Source organism: Pongo pygmaeus, chromosome 19 (genome assembly GCF_028885625.2).
Source record: "Pongo pygmaeus isolate AG05252 chromosome 19, NHGRI_mPonPyg2-v2.0_pri, whole genome shotgun sequence".
In the NCBI taxonomy this organism is placed as follows: Eukaryota; Metazoa; Chordata; class Mammalia; order Primates; family Hominidae; genus Pongo; species Pongo pygmaeus.
In genome coordinates, this window is record NC_072392.2 from 56,065,438 (window position 1) to 56,085,312 (window position 19,875).

At 55.4% G+C, this 19,875-nt stretch overlaps 1 protein-coding gene and 1 long non-coding RNA gene across 3 annotated transcripts in view; both read left to right on the forward strand.

The window, feature by feature from the left end:
- The window catches only part of LOC129017003 (TBC1 domain family member 3G-like), a 69,395-nt gene extending 53,315 nt beyond the window's left edge, over positions 1-16,080 (forward strand). Inside the window, exons 3-17 of one of the 2 annotated variants that reach the window (XM_063655584.1) lie at positions 4,085-4,209; positions 6,679-6,751; positions 6,912-6,994; positions 8,279-8,318; positions 8,802-8,879; positions 9,332-9,439; positions 9,770-9,879; positions 11,127-11,175; positions 11,701-11,821; positions 12,533-12,627; positions 13,022-13,087; positions 13,551-13,650; positions 14,020-14,172; positions 15,154-15,586; positions 15,630-16,080. In XM_063655584.1, the coding sequence (XP_063511654.1) occupies positions 4,085-4,209; positions 6,679-6,751; positions 6,912-6,994; positions 8,279-8,318; positions 8,802-8,879; positions 9,332-9,439; positions 9,770-9,879; positions 11,127-11,175; positions 11,701-11,821; positions 12,533-12,627; positions 13,022-13,087; positions 13,551-13,650; positions 14,020-14,172; positions 15,154-15,586; positions 15,630-15,762 (1,767 nt within the window). In that variant the 3' untranslated portion in view covers positions 15,763-16,080. Of the gene's footprint in view, positions 1-4,084; positions 4,210-6,678; positions 6,752-6,911; positions 6,995-8,278; positions 8,319-8,801; positions 8,880-9,331; positions 9,440-9,769; positions 9,880-11,126; positions 11,176-11,700; positions 11,822-12,532; positions 12,628-13,021; positions 13,088-13,550; positions 13,651-14,019; positions 14,173-15,153 lie in introns of both variants that reach the window. The other variant, XM_063655582.1, reaches the window with a different exon arrangement.
- LOC134738661 (uncharacterized) lies at positions 505-1,259 on the forward strand. The gene is made up of 2 exons (XR_010124579.1): positions 505-581; positions 828-1,259. It is a non-coding gene; the product is annotated as an uncharacterized LOC134738661 (long non-coding RNA).
- Positions 16,081-19,875: the final 3,795 nt, after the last annotated feature.

Below are 19,875 nucleotides of genomic sequence, written 5' to 3' on the forward strand. Positions count from 1 at the left end.
AAAAGCACCTATGTCTGCTCAAATAATGCGTGTGTGACTTCGGACAAATCATAGCATTTCAGTGTTTGAGGTAATCTAGTCTGTCTGTCCTCTTTATTCCTTAACTCTCCATCTGTACAGACAGAAACAATGTAATCAGCCACATATCTTGTATAAAATAAATATGAAGAGAGAGCCAATTATAAAGGCAGAAGTTCTTGGGGTGACGGGAAGAATTTTAAAATACAAAATTAACTAGGTACTTCTTCAAGAAGAAAAATATCAGGGAGTACTGAAAGAGAACAATTGCAGAAAGGAAGAGAAATTAACGTGAACAGCAACCAAAAACCTTCTAAGAATGTGTCAACAGTCCAGTGGAAAAGGAATACTCACCCTGATGACACCTTGATCTTGGACCCATGGCCTCCAGTATTGTGAGACAGTAACATTCTGTTGTTAAAGGTGCCCAGTCTGTGGTACTGTAAAACAGCCCTAGGAAACTAACACAGCCTGTTAACCCACAGATGGTGGAGAGATGGAATGCTCAGTGGAGCTCCAGGCTTACAGTCTACAGCTCCCAAAGTGCGCTACGGGACCCTTGGGTGGGTGAGGCGTGCAAGATAATTTTGGGTGGTGCAGGGCGAATAATTTCAATTGACATAAAAATGTGTTTATCTTACAGGGTAAATCAGGCGTCCCCACCTGTTAGGAACCAGGCTGCACAGCAGGAGGTGAGCAGCCAGCCAGGGAGCAAAGCTTCATCTGTAGAAACAGCCGCTCCCCATCCCTCACATTACCGCATGAGCTCTGCCACCTGTCACATGAGTGGTGCCGTTACATTCTCATAGAACCCAACTGTGAACTCAGCATGCCAAGAATCCAGATTGCGTGCTCCTTATGAGAACCTAATGCCTGATGATCTGTGACTATCTCCCATCACCTCCCGATGGGGCCATGTAGTTGCAGGAAAACAAGCTCAGGGCTCCCACTGATTCTATATTCTGGTGAGTTGTGTAATTATTTCATTATATATTACAGTGAAATAATCATAGAAATAAAGCACACAATAAATGTAATGGGCTTGAATCATCTCTGCATCATCCCTTCCCCTTCTCCCAGGTCCGTGGAAGAGTTGTCTTCAAGAAAACTGCTCTCTGGTGCCAAAAAGTTTGGGGACCACTGGTGAAAATGTTTCTAAGAATAGTCAAGCAACTTAAGCTTTACATGCTACGAAGTATACAGCTTTAAATGCTAATAAAAATAGGTGAAAATGAAAACACTCTTTCTGTGGTCCAGGGAATCTTAACCATTCTATCAGAAAGACTTGCAGCTTGGAGCTGCAGCTGCCCTCCGACATCCTGCCCACTGTAAAGCCCTGCAACACACACACACACGCACACACACATGCACACACACACGCACATACATACGCATGCATATACTTGCACACACACACGCACACACACATGCACACAGATGCACATACATAAATACATTCCCATGTATATACCTGCACACACACACATACATACGTACACATGCATATAAATGCACACACACACAGACACACACACACGCTGTGCTTCATGCCCTCACTAGGGTGGCCTGGGAGGAAATGCGTGTTTTTAGGAGAAATGAAGACAACTCAGGCCCCTCATTCTCCTGGTGTTTGCACAAGTGCCTTCTCTGCAGACCATGCTTCAGTCTCTTTCTTGGTTCTCCCTGTTACTGAAAGAGAGAAGCAGAGGCCCGGCTCATGCTCGGCTGCTTAGGGCTCAAGCCAAGTTCGCAAGCTTCCTGGGGAGCCTAGTGAGATGAAGGCACTGCAGAGCCTCCCCAAAAGAGGCGTCGGCTTTTCATGGATCCTTGAGCCCAGGAAGGCGATGGGTCAGACATCACACTTCATCAGAAGACCCGAGCAAACTCCGGTGAGAAAGGGCAATGGTCAAAGATTTTATTCTCTCGGAGAAGGGGTTCTCGGGCCGTAAGTAGCAGGCAGAAGACTTTATTGCATGCGTAGTTAGGTGATGGCGACCTACGGTTTTCACTGGGGACTGGGATCGAGAGTGACCCGACCTCCTACTCACGCTCGTCTCTCCCTGTCTCTCTCTTTGCCTTTTGTGTCTCTCTCCCTATCTCTTGCTCCTTTTCCTCTCAGCCTCCTCTGTCTCTTTCCTTATCTCTCTTCCTCTCTCTCCCTCACTCCTTCTCCCCATCTCTCTTTCTCTCTCCTTCTTTTCCACTTCTCTCTCCCTCCTCATCTCTCTGCCTGCCACTGTTCAGGCTCCTGGGGCCCCACGTGGATGGGTGGACACAGGACTCCTAGGCTACCTTTCACAGCGCAAGCAGAGGGCTGCAGGACCTTGGTCCCCACCTCCCAGCATCCTCAAAATGAGGGGTGTGCGGTGTGCCTGTGCTCTCCTGGGTGGGCACCCCACACTCCAGGAAATAGAAACCGCAGGTCACAGCTGGCTCGAGTGGTGCCCACAGGGCTGCCAGCTTCCATCGTGTGATCTGCTGAGGCCAAAGCAGAGGACAGCAGCCCAGGCCTGACTCTGCAGCAGGGTGGGGGTAGGGGTGGGCTTGGGGGTGGGGATGGGGATGGGAGCCGCCAATGCAAACTGGCCCCTGGCTGGTTTCCTACCCTGCACCCTGCCATGCAAGGCCTCCTCTCCCACCCCTACCACTGTCTGCCCCACCTCCACCCCTAGGCTGCCCCACACCCAGGCTCCAGAAGTCTCCCAGGATCCAGGAACTAAGGGCAACCACTGGGTTCCACAGCCCCTAGTCCATGGGTCAGCCACCCCTCTGCGTGCTGACAAACCTTGGCTCTCATGCCCCACCCCAAGCCAACCACACAGCCCTGTCCCCGCACCAGCATTACTACCGCCTCCTGATTTTGGCCCTGACAGTCCTGCTTCCTGGTAACCTTGCCCCTTCCCACCCGGCTCCAGGCAAGCCCAAAGGCCAGCGCCCTCCACCCACCCTTCCTGGGGGCCACTCTACTATCTCCTTGCCCAGATGTCTTAACCTGGCTTTACCAAGCTAGAATAAATAACAGGGATGAGGCCCTGGACTCCGCCAGGAAGATGTGCGAAAATAATCTCCATTTAGAAGCGGGAACAGTAATGGGGCCTATGGATGACCCCAGGATTGTCACCCAAGCAGCAAGAAGAGCAAGCAGACCGGTTTCCTGCTCTTACCTGGGGAGGACGTGGCCAGGGCTCCACAAGGCCTTGGAGAGGAGTGGGTAGGAGAGCAGATCCACCCTCCTCTTGAGGAAGAAACCAACACCCCCAGGAAGCAGCAGATGGCGACACACAGGCAGAGTCCCCGCGTGCTGTAGAGCAGGGCCAGCAGATCTGTACTCAGCCTCAGCCCCAGGGGAGCTGCAAGATAGACTGAGACCCTCACAGGTTGGGCTCTGTGCCCCCACCCAAATCTCATCTGGAATTGTAATCCTCCTGTGTCAAGGGAGGAACCTGGTGGGAGGGGATGGGATCTGGGGACAATTTCCCCCCTGCTGCTCCCCTGATAGTGAGGGAGTTCTCAGGAGAGCTAATGGTTTGAAAGTGTGGCACTTCCCGGTTCTCCACTCACTCCCTCCTGCCGCCTTGTGGAGAAGGTGCCTGCTTCCCCTTTGCCTTCTGCCATGACTGTAGGTTCCCTGAACTGGGAGTCAATTAAACCTCTTTCCTTTATAAATTACCTAGTCTCAAGTATTTCTTTATAGCAGTGTGAAAACAAACTAATAACCCTTCTCTGAGGCCCCTTCTCCTTAGGCAGCCAGCTGCCCCCATGCTCCTCCTCTGCCCCCTGTTCTTTCTTTTCCCCTCATGAGGCCCAAGTGATAAACAGGGCCAGCCGCAGCCCCAGCCCCAGCCCCAGCCCCGTCCTACTGCAGGCCTCTGTGGCTGCTGGAGAGGCCGTGCTCCTTTCCTCTCCCCAAGCCTGCCTGATACGCTTTCTGGATCCTGGAGGAAACTGACCCACTATTCTCATACTGGTGCAACATCACCAGTATGAGTACCAGTCTTGGTACAGCTTCCAAGACCTCAAAGCTGTACCATTTGAGCCAGGCTTTTTTCTTGTCTCCACTTGCTAGGGCTGTGGTTGGGACAGTCCTAGAGGGTGGTGCCAATGGATGAATGGATGGATGGACAGTAGTCCAGGGATGATGTCCCTGTCTGTCCTGAACTCGGCCCTTCCTCCAATGAGAAGCCTTCCTGAGTGAGTATATACAGTCATCCCTTGGTATCCATGGAGGATTAGTTCTAGGGTCCCCGGGAATGCCAAAATCCATGGATGCTCAAGTCTCTGATATAACATGGCCTGGTATTTACGTATAAGCTATGCACATCCTCCCGTAGACATTAGACCATTACTAGATTATTTATGATATGTCATACAATGCAGATGCTACATGAATGGTCGTGATACTGTATTCTTTAGGGAATGATGAAAAGAACAAAGTCTGCACATGTTCCATAGAAACATAACCATCCAATTTATTTTCTGAATATTTTCCATCTGCTGTTGCTGAATCTACAGATGCAGAGCTCCTGGATACGAGAGCCAAGTGTGCTTTGAGAGTAGGGTGGGTGAGGTTGCTAATGAGTACAGGGGAGCAGGTGTTGATCGGGAGGACCCTGCACTGGGGCATCTGGACGTCCTGCCTCAGGACTTGAGACTCCAGTTGGATGGCAAAGGCAGACTCAGCCCTGGTCAAAGCCGTCCCCTTGAAGTTTCATTTTATCCCAAGCTCTTTCTGGACCCTGGAATTTTGCATCCCCTAGGCCCTGCGTGGAAGGACAGCTGAACCAGGTTTTAGATAACATGTCTAGAAGAGTGAGCCCCTAGTGCGTGCCCGGCACTTCCCCCACAGGATCCTCTAGCTAGAATATCCAAGGGTCATGGAGAGAAATACCCAGTTAAAATATCACAAATGAAGAAGTGATACCATTAGAGACACTAAAAAGATCATTAGGTAATAGTATTAGCTTTTGTATTCTGAGATCCAACAGCAGCAGTCACTTCCCTCCACCCCTATGTGTATCCCAGGACCACCCTGGGCAGGGAGGGCTGAAGTTAGGGAGCACCGATGGATGCTCTGATGCTGGCCCTGGGCCTCGGGGGTGACAGTGATGAGGAACTGGGTGCACACATGAGTGGGGCAGCCGGGCCTGGCCAGAGAAGCAACACACACGTGTACAGACGTGTTTACCCACATACACGTGTGCACACACGTGCACAAACACATTGCAGGCAGGCATGTTGACGCCTCAGGCAGCGGAGGACCCTGACTATGGGCCCTGCTGACCCGGGCAAGGCCCCATTGTGATGCGTGCCATGACCTCAGAATGTCACTGGTGCTTAGCACCTATCCGCTCTCTGGCCTGCCTCAGTGTTCTACAGCAGTTACACACAGGCGGTGGTATCTGTGAGCAGCTCTGTGGACTCAAAGGTTTTCTCCCTGAGAGGCATAACTCAGGCCAGCTGATTCATCAGAATCAGGTGAGTGTGACCTGCTCTCTTCCCTCCAGGTTGACTTGGGGACAGTGGTTACGGTGTGGGCGGTGTTAGCGTCTGTGGGGCAGCTACCGAGGAGGGTCATCCCTGAGCACTCACCAGGCGCCCGTTCTACACTGCCCGTGTAGACGATTGGCTCTTTCGTCCTCATGGTGGCTTCGTAGAGTGGGTGCTGTTCCCAAATGTACCCATTCGACAGATGAGACGTCTGGGGTCAGGGAGGCAGTAACCGGCCTGGGAATCCAGATGTGACCCTGAGTTTTGCTCTCAGCCCTGCCGTGTGCTGTGCTGGAATTCAGGCCTGAACCCTGTGACCTCCCTGCCCTAGATCCCAAATCTGCCCAGGTTTCCGATCCCGATGGGGCAGAGCCTGGTCCTGGCAGAGCCACTGGTATAGATCCACTGTGGGTGGGGTGAATAGGACGGTCCTCAGAACACCTCTGTGCCCTAAGCTGGGTCCTGATGGTCGCTGTGGGCCCCAGTGAACACACATGGTCCCTTGTCCGGGGGAGCCTGCTGCCCTTGGGCAGCTGTGGAAAATGAAGGAGCCCTGGAGGGCTGGCTGAGTGGAGACTATCTTCCCTTCTGTTCAAAGGGGTCCAGGCACTAGGGTTCTCCCCAGGTGTTTCTTGCTCTGTGTGGTCCTCTCGAGGCCTCGCCCTCCTTTTGCCCCGAGTATTCCCAGGAGGGACCATCCATCCAGGTGTTCTCCAGGACCAAGGACCCACTGTTCTTCCTCAGTGACCCAGGAAAATGAAGCCTCCTCCTCTAGGGACAGCTCAGAATGGTGGACTCCACAGTCTCTCTGTGAGAGACGTGGTTTCCATGAGTACAATAGATCTTTTTCATCCCCAAACAGAACACCCTCCTGCTCAACAGGTGTTATTCCTAAAGTGGATTCACTGTTCAGACTGAAGGGCCGCGGTAGCCAAAGTGATGAGCGGAGTAGAACCGAGCAGTCAGGAGAGATCTTGTTCCCTGTAGGAAACGGGGCATCTCTGTGGCCCTGAGCATCCCAGTGGCCACTGGGTCTGGCCCCATTTTACCTGGGGGCAGCGGTGGAATGGGGTTTACAGAGCCAGCCAGCATCTAGGAGCACGGCGGGAGCGGTTCATGTGTTCTCCGAAGCTGTCAGGTACAGTGTAACCTTTAGATAATTTTGTCTCACAGGATGGACACGGTAGAGGACGCGGACAGTTGGTGGGCACAAGAGCGAGAGGACATCATTATGAAATATGAAAAGGTACAAGTCGGTCTGCTTCTTGGAGGGAGGCCTCTTCCAGTGCGCCCTGGTCAAAGGGTCCTGGGCTCCCTAGGAGCACAGGGTAGGGACGGGTGGCCAATGCCCCCAGGCCCTTGCACCCTAACTTGGACCCCTCAGCAAGGCTCCCTCTGGGCTACAGGGACAGCGAGCTGAGCTGCCAGAGGACAAGGGGCCTGTGCCTGTTGGAATCTACGGCAACATTGATCACTTTGGAATTCTGCAGTGAGTCCTCTGCACTCCCCTCACCCCTAAAGCACCTGTCTCAGCTCAGGGATGGGTTTGGTTTTAGAAAGGCCTTTCCGACACAGGACATGTCTCGCCAGGTCAGGTCAACCTCCTTTCCAGGGACAGAACTCCTCCCTGGCTCCCCTGCAGGTCCAGCCCGAGGTTGTTGTTAGGCCAGAGGTGCGGGGCCCATCTAGGGAGCCGGTGGGAATGGAGACTGGGCTAGGTCAGGCACCTGGGCTCTCAGCAGTTCTGTCGGCAAGTGAGCACAAGAGGAGCAGGGCAGCCTCAGGGTCTGCAATGTCTACTTGGACACAACCCCAGTAAGATCCAAGGGTTGCGGCCACAGGGTGAGGGGACGCCTGGCCCAGCCTCGGGGCTGTTGTCCAGCAGGTCTCTGAGGGCCCACCTGCCCCTATTCTCCCCCATTCCGCTAGAGCTACAGCCCTCACTGTCCCATGAGGGGAAAAGGCATGGTGACAATGGAGGTTGCAGCCCTAGGAGAATGGGGGAGAAGATGGGCAGGGCCCCATTCTGGGCATCTCACGGTGAGGCCGGGAGGCAGCAGGGCTTGTGGCTAAAGACCCTGGGTCTGGTGCTGGGAAGGGATCTGGGGCCAGGTAACAGGAGCCCAGCCAGGAGCCCATCCCTCCGGGATCATAAAATGGAGAGACAGAGGATCCCTGGGGAGGTAGGGTGGGAGGGAGCTGATGAGCCGTGCCACTTCTGAAATGCAGGTGTGTGGCTCGGGTGCAGGGAGAGGCAGGTGGATGCTGGGAGGTCAGAACCTGCAAGGGCCTTGGGGCTGTCAAGTGGGATGGGCCCCTGGTACACCCACAGTACACCGGGCAGGTCTCAGGGCAGGCTCCCTTGACCCTGGTGGGGTGATGTGGTCACTCCCTGAGGGACTCCTGTCAGGGCCCGATTGCCCACTGTGGGCGACCCCCATCCCATCTCAGGGCTAACCTTTCTCAGCTCCAGCAGAAAGCACCACCTGGAGTCCAGGGCGGGCAGCCCCACTGGGCAGCCTGACCGCCTCCCACGCCAGGGGCCCCAGTAAACCCGGTCAGGCTGTCCCTGCACTCCTTCTTCTCCCAGGTCCTGCCCCTCCTGGGAGTCAGACCCACAGGAAAGCCCTTGTCTTCCCTTCCCTGTGCCTTCTCCTGGGCTGAGCCCTAAGCTGGATAGGGACAGAGCTAGTGCTTTCTAGGGGTCTGCTCTCGGGCTGAGGCGGCTCCAGGCCCTGTGAAGGTCCTCAGCTCTGCCTGGCTTGCCTTACAGTGAGACGGAGCTGCCTCCTCTGGCTGCACAAGAGGTGAAGGTAAGAGCCTGATGCATGGAGGGGCTGGTCCAGGGATGTAGGGACTGGGCGGGTGGTCGGTGAGGCAGAGGAAGCAGCCGGCCTGGGCGGTGGTGGGTGAGGGCAACACGCTGTCACTGGGAGGGGCAGCAGTCCCTGCTGGACCTGACCCCAGGTTGCTGTTAACTTTGGCAGTTTGATAAAATTTTCAAAAGGAGAACCACAGTCCTGGCTTGGGGGTGGCTGCATGCTTGTGTCACGACCCCACCTAGAGGCTGGGACCTAAGACTGGTGTGTCTGTGGCCTGAGGATGGTACATCCCGGGGTCCAAAAGTCAGCCCACTGGTGCTCATTTGCTCAAAGGCTCTCAGCCCTTGAGGTCTGCCCTTCCCTGGCTCCTTCCAGCTGGGTCCCACCAGGACTCCTGAGCCCAAGACCCAGCATCCGCGGGTGGCTCTGGGAAGCCTGGCAGCTCCGCTAACTCCAACATGCCTCATTTGACAGAATCGGCGGGAGATGAGACGGACGAGCAAGTGGAGGAAAATGCTGGGAGAATGGGAGACGTATAAGCACAGTACAAAAGTAATGTGTGGGGGGAGAGGCCCCCGAAAGCACTCTCTGCAGAGACAGGGGACAGGCACCCATGGCTGTGGCCTGGCACCGTCAGCCTCTCAGAGGGCAGGTGGCACACTGTCCTTGCCTGGAGGACTGCAGGCCTGGTCGCCAGATTTCCTGCCTGTTCATGCAAGCGTCACCTTGCTGGGAGGGAATCTGAATCTAGGGCTGGGACCACCCAGAGCTCAAGGCTAGGGATGCCCTGGTGACCCGAAGGAAGGAAAAGGTTCAGATCAGAGTTTCGACTCTGAGTGTCCATCCACTGTTTCAGTCCTGGGAAGGGAGACCCGGTCCCAACTTGATTTCACCTCTACTGAGGAATCATGGGGCCAAAACCGACAATTTCCAGAATCCCCGGGCTCTGGTCCTCACTGGGGTCACCCTGTGGCATTGGACACCAGATTGTTTTCTGCCCACAGCTCATAGATCGAGTGTACAAGGGAATTCCCATGAACATCCGGGGCCCGGTGTGGTCAGTCCTCCTGAACATTCAGGAAATCAAGTTGAAAAACCCCAGAAAATACAAGGTATGCTCAGCCAGAGCACAACAAACATGACAGGCCATGTCAGGGGCCCAGGTCTCCAGCTGGAGGGAACGTCAAGACCACCCTGGGGGGCTGGGGGCAAAGGTCAGATGAACACCCTGGGCACACATGGTTACACAGTCACCACAGACAAACTCAGCTCTGGTGACCCTCCCTGGCTTCAGTAACAAGCCAAAATGCAGCTTTCTGGAGAAGGAAACCTTCCTTCTGTCCTTTCTTCCCGAAGTGCTGACTGTGGGCTGACTGCCACTGGGGGCAGGGAATCTTCCATCTGTTCTGAGGCTGCTTCCTCCTCTTGGCCCTGCCCTACAGATCATGAAAGAGAAGGGCAAGAGGTCATCTGAACACATCCACCAGATCGACCTGGACTTAAGCGGGACCTTAAGGAAGCATATCTTCTTCAGGGATCGATATGGAGCCAAGTAAGCCTACGGGAGCCACAGGGCCCCAGGGGAGATGGAGTAAACTACAGGGATGGGGGCTTCCCCGGAGCAGAAGCCAGGGTCACCCAGGAGGGATGACAGAGCTGCCAAGAGCTCTCCTGGCCCAGGGAGCAGCCGGCACCATGAACCGAGCACCTCCCTGGTTCCAAGCCCTGGGTCAGACTGGAACATGTGGGGCCAGAACCCAGGAGGATCCTGAGGAGATAGAAGACAGCAAAGAAAATCATGCACAATGGTGAAAGGTGCTCTCCCTGACCCATGGGGACCCATGGTAGGACCCATGGGAGGTTGGCAGGATACAGGGCCCATGAGCCCCCCCAGGCAACAATGACAGCACCAAATGCTGGGAGAATTAGAGGTCCTGGAAACTCTCATCCAGGTCTGCTGGGAACATGACATGGCACAGCCACGTTGGCAGCCAGTTGGGCATTGGCTCACAAAGCTCAGTGGACTTGAACCACGCGTCCCCAAAGTGTCACAGATATTGAACCCACCGATTTGAAAACTGACATCCACATGAAACCTGCATGCCAGGTTCACTGCTTGATTCCTCGTCACTCACACAGGGAGCCTTCGGGGACAGCCTTGAACACGGGAATGGGGAGAGCAAGGCTGGTCCTCCCTTCAAACGGAAGACCCAGTGAGAAAAGGGAAGGAGCCAGTCATGCCTGCACGAACGTGGGTGGATCCTAGATGCATTTTGCTAGGGGAAAGAAGCCAGACCCAATAAGCTACCACAGTAGGATTCCCATTCCTAGGTCATTCTGGAAAAGGCCAAACCATACGGACTGAGAAGCAGTCTGGGTGGCCAGGGGCTGACGGATTGGGGAGAGGCTGGGTGCATAGGGGCCACCCTGGAGACTTGGAGGATGAAGGAGTCGCTCCAGGAGGGGCTGCGGTGGTGGCCGGGAGACGCTGCACATTGGTTTAGGACCGTGGAGGAACTGTACACCCACAGACTGAACTGGCGTGTGTGCAAACTGAAAGAAAATATCATTCAGAGTGAAAAGGATCAGGCAAGTCACTGTACAACTGGGCTATTTGCATGTCACAGATGTGGGTTTTACTGAAACATTTCTTCAACAGTCTCAGGCCCTGAAGAGCTCACTGCTTATCTGGTGAATCATCTGAACCTGAAATAGGATTTGCTGTTAGGCTGTGTAGACAAAGTGAAACTAACAGCATCTGCACAAACCAAACCATAGCCCCCTTTCTCTGTTTCCTAGGCAGCGGGAACTATTCTACATCCTCCTGGCATATTCGCAGTATAACCCGGTGAGTATTCCCGGCAGTGAGGTTCCCGGGCCGTATTTCCATATTCACAGGAGTGGGTGTCTGGTGGGGGTGTCGTTGCTTCTTTTAAAGTTAGTATCTGTGACCCACAAGGATATAGGAGGTAGGACTCCAGCTCACCACTGCCATAAACCTCCAAGCAAGGGAGTGGTCTCAAGGGGTCAAGCTGAGACACAAAGGAGTCAGGGCCTGGACTCCTGCTGTCACATGGGCCTGACCACCACTTCTCAGAACAAGAAATGATGCCCTCCTCCTGGGGCTGCCCCAAAGCCCAGGAGCTTGGCAGCATCGCACACAGGATGGTGCTATCGGCAGACATTTTGGACAAGGTGCTGAGGTGCCTGATGGACTTGGCTCTTGTCATGAAATGAATTTGCATCCTGAGGAAGCCTCTTCTTCAGAGGAAGCCTCTCCAGTCACCTCTGCCCTCTCCAATGACATGAGTCCTCCCAGGTGACCTCAGAACTCCCAGGTGATGTCCATCCATGGTAACTCTGGCTCTTGCAGGAGGTGGGCTACTGCAGGGACCTCAGCAACATCGCTGCCTTGTTCCTCCTTTACCTGCCTGAGGAGGATGCATTCTGGGCACTGGTGCAGCTGCTGGCCAGTGAGAGGCACTCTCTGCAGGGTAAGTGAACAGCTGCCCCGGGGACCTCCTGCAGCCAGACCCGGGGATGGCCACCCTGGCCAGGTGATCACAGCTTTCAGCCAAGGCACCCTCCTTGTGTCGCCAGCTTGTTGGGAGACTTTAGGATGTCTCTGCTGAGGGTCCCACAGGAGTCCACGGCTGACCCCCAAAGCCCAAATCAGATGCCTTTCATCCCCATCAGCAGAGGGCATCTCATCCTCCCCGTGGCCACCCTCTGTGCCTGGAGCCACACCCTCCGGCTCTGATTCGGTGCAGCTGACTCTCCCCTCCCTGAGAGTCCTCCTGCCCTCCAGCTGCCCGGGCTCCTGCTGCCATTGGTGCCCACGAATGGGCCGACCAAGCCCAGGTGGCAGCATCTCCCCAATCCCGTTCACTGGCCCGACCCCACTTCCAGGAGATGACCAGGAAGCCCAGCACCCACCCAGTTCTGGCTGCCCTGTCGTGGCCTCAAAGTCAGGTTTGCCCTTTTTGCACCCTGGCCCAGGAGGCCTCCAGGAGAACCTCCAGCCAGGCTCCAGGGAATGTTCCCGCCCCACCTCCCCAGGGTAAAGGCCGCATAGTGGGGTCACCAGATGGGAGGGTGGGAGGCCTTGGGGTTTGGGGGCCTCTCCAGCTGCCCAGCTCTTGCAGCTGATGGCTCCACATCTTGGGGGAAGGCTCTGATTTCATGATGGGCTGGGGGCTTCTCAGGATTTCACAGCCCAAATGGCGGGACACTCCAGGGGCTCCAAGACCAACAGGAGCATGTGGTACCCATGTCACAACCCAAGACCATGTGGCATCAGGTGAGTTTGTGGTCCCCTCAGCTCTTCCCAGAGGCCCTGCCTCCTGTGGGGCTGTAGGAGCAGGGGAGCTGGAGCCCCTCGTGGGGCTGGTGACTGGTTGAATCCCAGCCAGGGCCTGACCTGGGACGTCGGGTTCTCCGTGGGCTGGGAGTTGGTTTCCTTTCCTCCTCCTCTTCCTCCTGGAGGAGACAGAGGCACAGGGATGGGGGCCCAGCTCCTGCAGAGCAGGGCAAAGGGCAGTGTGTCCACCGGGAGTGTGGGAAGGTGACAGTGTTGTGGGGAGCTCTGGACACCGCCCAGTGTTCTCCACTAGGGGAAGGGTCTTCAGAGGCCCAGGAAGAGGGAGGTTTTTAGGGCAGCCCAGTGGCCTGAGCACCTCTGTTGCTTCCATCAGGACAAGGAAGGTCTATGTGGGCAGTGTTCCTCGTTAGGCAGCCTTATCTGGACACTGATTGATGGGGTAAGGAGGCATAGGGAGACCCTGGCTCAGGAACCCTCCATGCCCTGCAGTACCCTGCTTCCCAAGCCCAGGGGTCTGGCTCACTCCCAGCCCACAGGAGGCTCAGGCGGGTCCCCAAAGGACACACAAGCAAAACCCTCTGCCCAAGAGGGGTCATCCCAGGGCAGTGGCTGGGGCTCAGGCCCAGCCTCATGGGCAGACTGGGCCAGGACCCGACTTGAGACGGCTCAGGGAAGCCTCAAGCCCTGGGCAAGCCCCTCTCTCCAGGAGCCACATCCCCACTCAAATGAGTGCCCCCCATGAGGAGCTGCAAGACCTTGTCTGACCCAGCATCCTGGAGGGCTCAGGCGACCCTCATGGGGAAGGTCACTGACTCTGGAGACTGAAGCCCCAGTGTGCGCAGCTCGAGCCACCAGCCCCAGCCTGGAAGGACCAGGTTCTTTCACACGTGCTGTCCCCACAGATCTCTCTCGGGCTCACCCTGCGCCTGTGGGACGTCTATTTGCTGGAAGGAGAACAGGTGTTGATGCCGATGACAAGCATTGCCTTTAAGGTTCAGCAGAGTAAGTCTACGTGTGCCCAGTGGGGCCTGGGGAGCCCTGGGGTCAGACCCCGACTGGCCCGAGGGCAGCTTCCACACACTGTCCTCATGATCCTCAGTTCTAGCCCAGAGGGAGGTCTGGCCAGGGGGGCTGGGCAGGACACTGTGACACCGAGTCCATCCCCCACATGACCCAGATGAAAGTCCAGAGTGTGGTGCGCACTTCCCTGCCCAGGTCACCCCCAGCCACAGTCTCCTGTGTATATCTGGATGCCTGGGGTGGCCACAAAAGGATCCGGCACCACCCAGTGGGAGACTGAAGTGGCCACCGGGTATGAGCTGTGACCATTCCCAGGTAACTCTCCTGGCCTGATATCCACCCTGTCCCTAGAGCGCCTCATGAAGACATCCAGGTGTGGCCTGTGGGCACGTTTTCGGAACCAGTTCGTTTACAACTGGGCCAGGGATGATGACACTGTGCTCAAGCATCTTAGGGCCTCTATGAAGAAACTAACAAGAAAGCAGGAGGACCTGCCACCCCCAGGTGGGCTCCAGTGCCATGTCCCCTCCCATGTCACCCTCTGGGGTAGTCAATAGTAGGGGAGGGCCCGGGACCCGCAACCCTACTACCTGGGCCTTCCTCTTCACCTTTTCTTCCTCCTCTTCCTCCTGCACTCTAAGAAAGTACAGGAGGCCCACCGGTCCTCAGGGCAGGCGCTCAGTGCCTGTATACTGGACGTGCTGTGCACGCAGGAGGGGGATGTGGGCAAGACCCTCCAACAAGCCCCCTCCCACTTTCCACAGTGTCTCGCTCTCCCCCTCACAGGGCCCTCAAAGTAACTAGATGAGCCCAGACCCATTTGTGGGAGACCCCGCCCCTCCCTGCAAGCACCCACAGCCTCAGAGAGCAGCAGAGGCCCCTCACTCATGCACGCTCCTCCAAGGTTGCCAGGACCACAAGCCTTGAGCCAGGGAGACAAGGGAATTGGTGTCCCTGACCCCCACAGCATTCAGGGAGAGGGCACAGGCGGGACCCCGGGCCCAGAGCCAGAGCCAGGAGTTCAGCCAGACGTGGGAATGGTCAGTCCTGGCATGGACTGGGCAGCCCAGGAGGGCAGAGGGTGTCCCACGTCCGGGCCCAAAAACCCACTGCAGAGACGGGTCCCCATGTGAGGTGGCAAGGGGCTGGGTGACATCCAAGGCCCCTCCCACCTGAGTTCTGACTGGGGGCCGTATCCCAGGCCCAACAGCCCTGGGACGAAGGTGTGTGGCAGGAAGCCCCCAGCCAGTCTGAATCCTGGGGGCAGTCCCAGGAGCCACCCGCCATGCCACGACAGCTTCCCCACGCCAGGCAGCACACAACCCTCCCTCTGAGATCAGCAGACTACAGGCGTGTCCTCAGTGTCAGGCCACGGGGGCCACACAGAGACCCCGAGGACTACAGAGATGCAGGCAGGTGGGGCCCAGCCCGGAAAGGCCTGCATGGGCTCACTGGAGACGCTGACCGCGTCTGTTTTCCTTTCAGCCAAACCCGAGCAAGGGTCCTCGGCATCCAGGCCTGTGCCGGCTTCACGTGGCGGGAAGACCCTCTGCAAGGGGGACAGGCAGGCCCCTCCAGGCCCACCAGCCCGGTTCCAGCGGCCCATTTGGTCAGCTTCCCCGCCATGGGCACCTCGTTCTTCCACACCCTGTCCTGCTGGGGCTGTCCGCGAAGACACCTACCCTGTGGGCACTCGGGGTGTACCCAGCCCGGCCCTGGCTCAGGGAGGACCTCAGGGTTCCTGGAGATTCCTGCAGTGGAACTCTATGCCCCGCCTCCCAACGGACCTGGATGTAGGGGGCCCTTGGTTCCCCCATTATGATTTCGAACAGAGCTGCTGGGTCCGTGCCATATCCCAGGAGGACCAGCTGGCCACCTGCTGGCAGGCTGAACACCCTTCAGGGTTGAGATTGGCTTTCACTGCACTGAGCCACAACGTGGGCATGGACTTCCCGGCCCTGCAGTGCACCCAGCACTGAATCCAACCAGGGCACCCCCTTCAGAGCTAGGGACGAGCAGCAGTGCACTCCCACCTCAGGGCCTTGCCTCTGCTGCCTCCACTTGGAAAGTTCTCAGTTCCCTCCAGGTTTCTAGAAGCATCTGGGCCAGGGCTCATGGCTGGATAATTTCCCAAGGCTTAACAACCCAAGCAAGCTTCCCATCCTCGTTTTATTTTTTGTTAAACTTATGAAAATTTATTAAGAAAGTGTACAGCTCGAGAGACATTCAGAGATGGAACACACCAGCCCCCAGATCACAAAGCCAACCATGCCTAGCCCCTCCCAGCACCCCAGCCCCACGACCAGCGTTCTGAATTCTGATGACACCGCGAGCCTGCCTTTGTACTTTAAACTCATGGAAGGATAACCACCTTCACGTTTTAAAATAAATGTTTCCTGTTGAATGATTTTAGATTTTAGACAGAAATATTGAAAAGGCACTACAGTGTCCTCTTACACCTTCCATCCGGCTGCCCCTAATAATGACGTTTTGCAGTCCCATGGCACATAAGAAATTTAGGCCGGGTGTGGTGGCTCACACCTGTAATCCCGGCAATTTGAGAGGTCGAGGTGGGAGGTTCAGGCTCACTTGAGTCTAGAAGTCTGAGACCAGCCTGGGAAGCATAGGCAGATCCTGTCTCTAGAGAAAAGTCAAAGAAATCAGCCAGGCATGGTGGTGTGTGCCTATAGTCCCACCTAGTCAGGAGGCTGAGGCAGGAGGATTGCTGGAGCCTGTGAGTTCCAGGAAGCAGTGAGCCATGATTGCACCACTGCACTCCAGCCAGGGTGACAGAGTGAGACTTTAGCTCTTAAAAAAAAATTGAGAAATGTAACGTGAGTACAATCCTATTAACTAAATAATAATGTGAACTATTATCTAAGGTTATTAAGGCTAGAATTATCCCATTTTTGCCTAACTTCTTGTACCTGTCCGAAGATCCCACCTTGGACTCACCCTCTGCCTTCAGCTCATGTCTCTTCAGCTTCCTCCAGATGGTCCAGCAAACACACACCTGGGCTGAATGGTAGAGCTGATTGCTCATACACAAGGGTTGACCGGTGGGCAGGGATTTTCAAACTTTTGCAGTAAATGAGTTTTCCATGGTGTTCTGGAGAGCACCGTTTGAGAAACACTTTGATAGTGAATCTAGGCCTCAATATCCATCAGCTGCTCTAGCTTGAATTTTGTTCAAGCTCAGTGAAAACCTGCTCTGCATGTGCATGTGAAATGGGCAAGGATGAGTAAGCTGCAGATAAAGAAGACAGGACACAGGGGGTCTCTCTAAGCTCTATCTCCTGCCTGCAGCACTGACAGATCACATCCAATGCTTAGGGAATAGTGACCACATGCTGGGCCAGCCCCGGGCTCTGAGGATCTGACAGTGAGTGACGCTGAGCCAGGCCTTGCCCTTGGGGAGCTCTCCAGCATACACCTCCCTCTCCCCTCCCAGCGCCCTGCAAAGCAGGCGTCAACGCCACTGTTAATGCACAGAGGAGGAACCTGACTGTTAGACCTGGGTTTTCCAGGGTTGCACGGCTTCTGGGAGACAGATGTGACCCTGAGGGCAGGGCACAGGCCAGTGTAATGCCAGGATGGAATGAGCTGTGATCTGTGCCATGTAGAGGCGTGGGCCAAGGTGGGACTGACTGATGACCAGGTCAGCCAGGTTGCTGAAAATACTCTTGGGTCCTCACCTGCCAGCTCCCAGGAGTCCAGAACTTCCAGGAGAGTTGTGGCAGGTCCCCTATCCTCAGCTGGGTGGGCCTGGATAGAACAGCAAGGTGAGGGCACATTTCCCCGGCCATTCCCTCCAGGCACAGCTGTGACCTGCTCATTCCAATTTTGTGGAAATATTTCCACACACACACAGAACTGCAAATAGCAGTGGATATGGTGAGAGGTGTTTGGACATGGGATACGCAGTATTTTGGAGGCAGAGCCAGGACTTGCCGATGGGTTAGCTGCAGGGCTTGAGCAGGGAAGGAGAGTCAAGGATGATGTGTTCAAATCGGTTCACTCACCTTCTGTGTGCCGCGCCTGTGCTGGGCACTGGGTGAGACAGATGAGCACAGGAGCCGCAGGATGGGGGAGATGTCAGGGGAAGCCCAGAATGTCTCTGCAGGGTAGGAAGCCCAGAGTGTCTACTGGGAGCTGAAGGCTTATGTCCACCTGGGTGCCGTCCAGGCTGTCTGCATGTAGAAGTATACGCTGAGCTGCCTGGAGGAGGAGCAGCTGCTGTTGGTGGTGACCAGCACGTTCAGGAACAGAGACTGCTCTGTCAACAGAGAGGGGGATGGCCTGAGGTCTGGATGGTGTAGCGGGTGGTAGGGCCCAGGAGGACCCAGGAAAGGGTCTCAGGGATGCAGAACATCCTACTGAGGGTGTTTGGGAGTCAGTGCTCAGGTCACTCTGGGTCACTCAGGTCATTTGCCAACCTCTGTCATAATTATTGCCATATGAGAGTTCCACCTTTCCTATGACATATTTTATATATTTCTATGAATGGCCTACTTGTTTGTATTTATGAATTTATGTTTAAAGTATGGGCAGGGGTGCTCGAGAGGTCCCCAGGAGATTCCCTCTGGGGAGAGAGGGGCCCACCCCTTCCCAGCAGCCCTCTGAGCCCCCTGATCGCTTGGCCACAGCCCCTGCCTGGAGAAAGCATACCCCTCGGAGATATATGGATATCAGAAGAAACCTTTCTCTGTCACCAGGACAAATCCTGTCCTTATTTGAACCAAGGCCAGTTTTCCTAATGAATGCAGGGAGGACAGCACAGACCAGTGAAACCAGCAGATAATCCATAAGACTCTATCCCAGAGCTGGGAAATCTCCTTCCCTGCCAAAACTTTTCCTTAAAGTTCTTAAGAATGAGGCAAACAGTTTAAGTCTCTCTTGCATTGTCCTTTTAGTGAAAGAGTTCAATAAGGAAGGAGAGGAAGTGGAGCAGATGCTTAGTTTCCAAGCTGGAAAAGTGGCCCGTGGTTAACCAACACTGGATGTAAAAGCACAGGTAGCCGCGGGTCCAGGTGAGCCGGTCCTCTGATGGCATGGCTGCTAATGCCAGCAGATGCTCCCGTCCTCTCCTTTCAAAGACTGACTTCTTCTGGTCTTTCATTCGTTAAAATAAAATTGACAGGGCATCATCCAAGAAGCTCTACACTTTCCCTTCCCTGGATTTCAGACTCTAGATTCTGCTGAGATTTGAGCTTCACGGTGAACACATTCTTGGTGTGCTTGCTGCTGAGGGGTGTGGAGGACAGAGAGATGGTGAAATGGCAAAGTGGCTCTTGAGCGTGGGTGGGGGAAGCCCCCACATTTCTGAGTCAGTGCCACCTGGACACTACCCTTGGAGCATCCTGCTGAGGTGGCCATTCGGGTTTTCCTTCCTTTCCTTTTATTCCACTGTTTCTGAATCACGAATAAAGATCCAAGGCAAACAGCACATTCACATCCCCAAGCTCTACACCTTCAGTGTGACCAGGGACGTGCACCACTTCAGGCTCATGCAGGACTCACAGCCTTTGGACCTCAGCTAAGGGACCTGCTTCTCTTCAGCACACGGGGCTTGTTTGTGTTGGGGTCTGAGCCCTGAGCACATGGTCAAGGAGACCCCCAGGTCTTTCTGAACAGAGACAGCTGGCCTGGGGGCCTCCCTCTCACTGCATGCAAGAGTCTGTTAGGGCGGCTGTCTTGCTTCTAGGTGTTGGGAAATTCAATTTAGGTCCCTAAAAATGAGAAGCCCCAGGACATCTCCGTGGCTTGGGATCCACAGGAGAGCATCATTGATGCTGGGGATATCTTAAACATGTAGAAACCCGCAGGACTACCTTAGACAGGGCACGGGGCACAGCACCTGGGGATGCAGAGTGGAGAGTTCACCACTACAGCCTGGAATCGCCTCTGTGATGCCTTCTTCATGATACTTGGCTGCCTTCGCGGCTGGAAGGCTGACGCCCAGATCCCAATGTGGCCACAGGCTAGCAGCTTGCTTCACCTTCCTGAACTGCAATTTCTCCATCTGAGCCTTTCTCCCAAGACGAGTGTCCAGGCTCACTTAGCCCATATGGGCCAGAAACCCCACACGGTGCCCGGCACACAGTAGGCCCTCGGCAGATGCTGCCCCCTTCTGCCTCCACCACCCTCCTGGGGCTCCCTCCTGAAACAGCCTCCCTCAGCGCCTCGAGTCTTGCACCCTAACAGGCT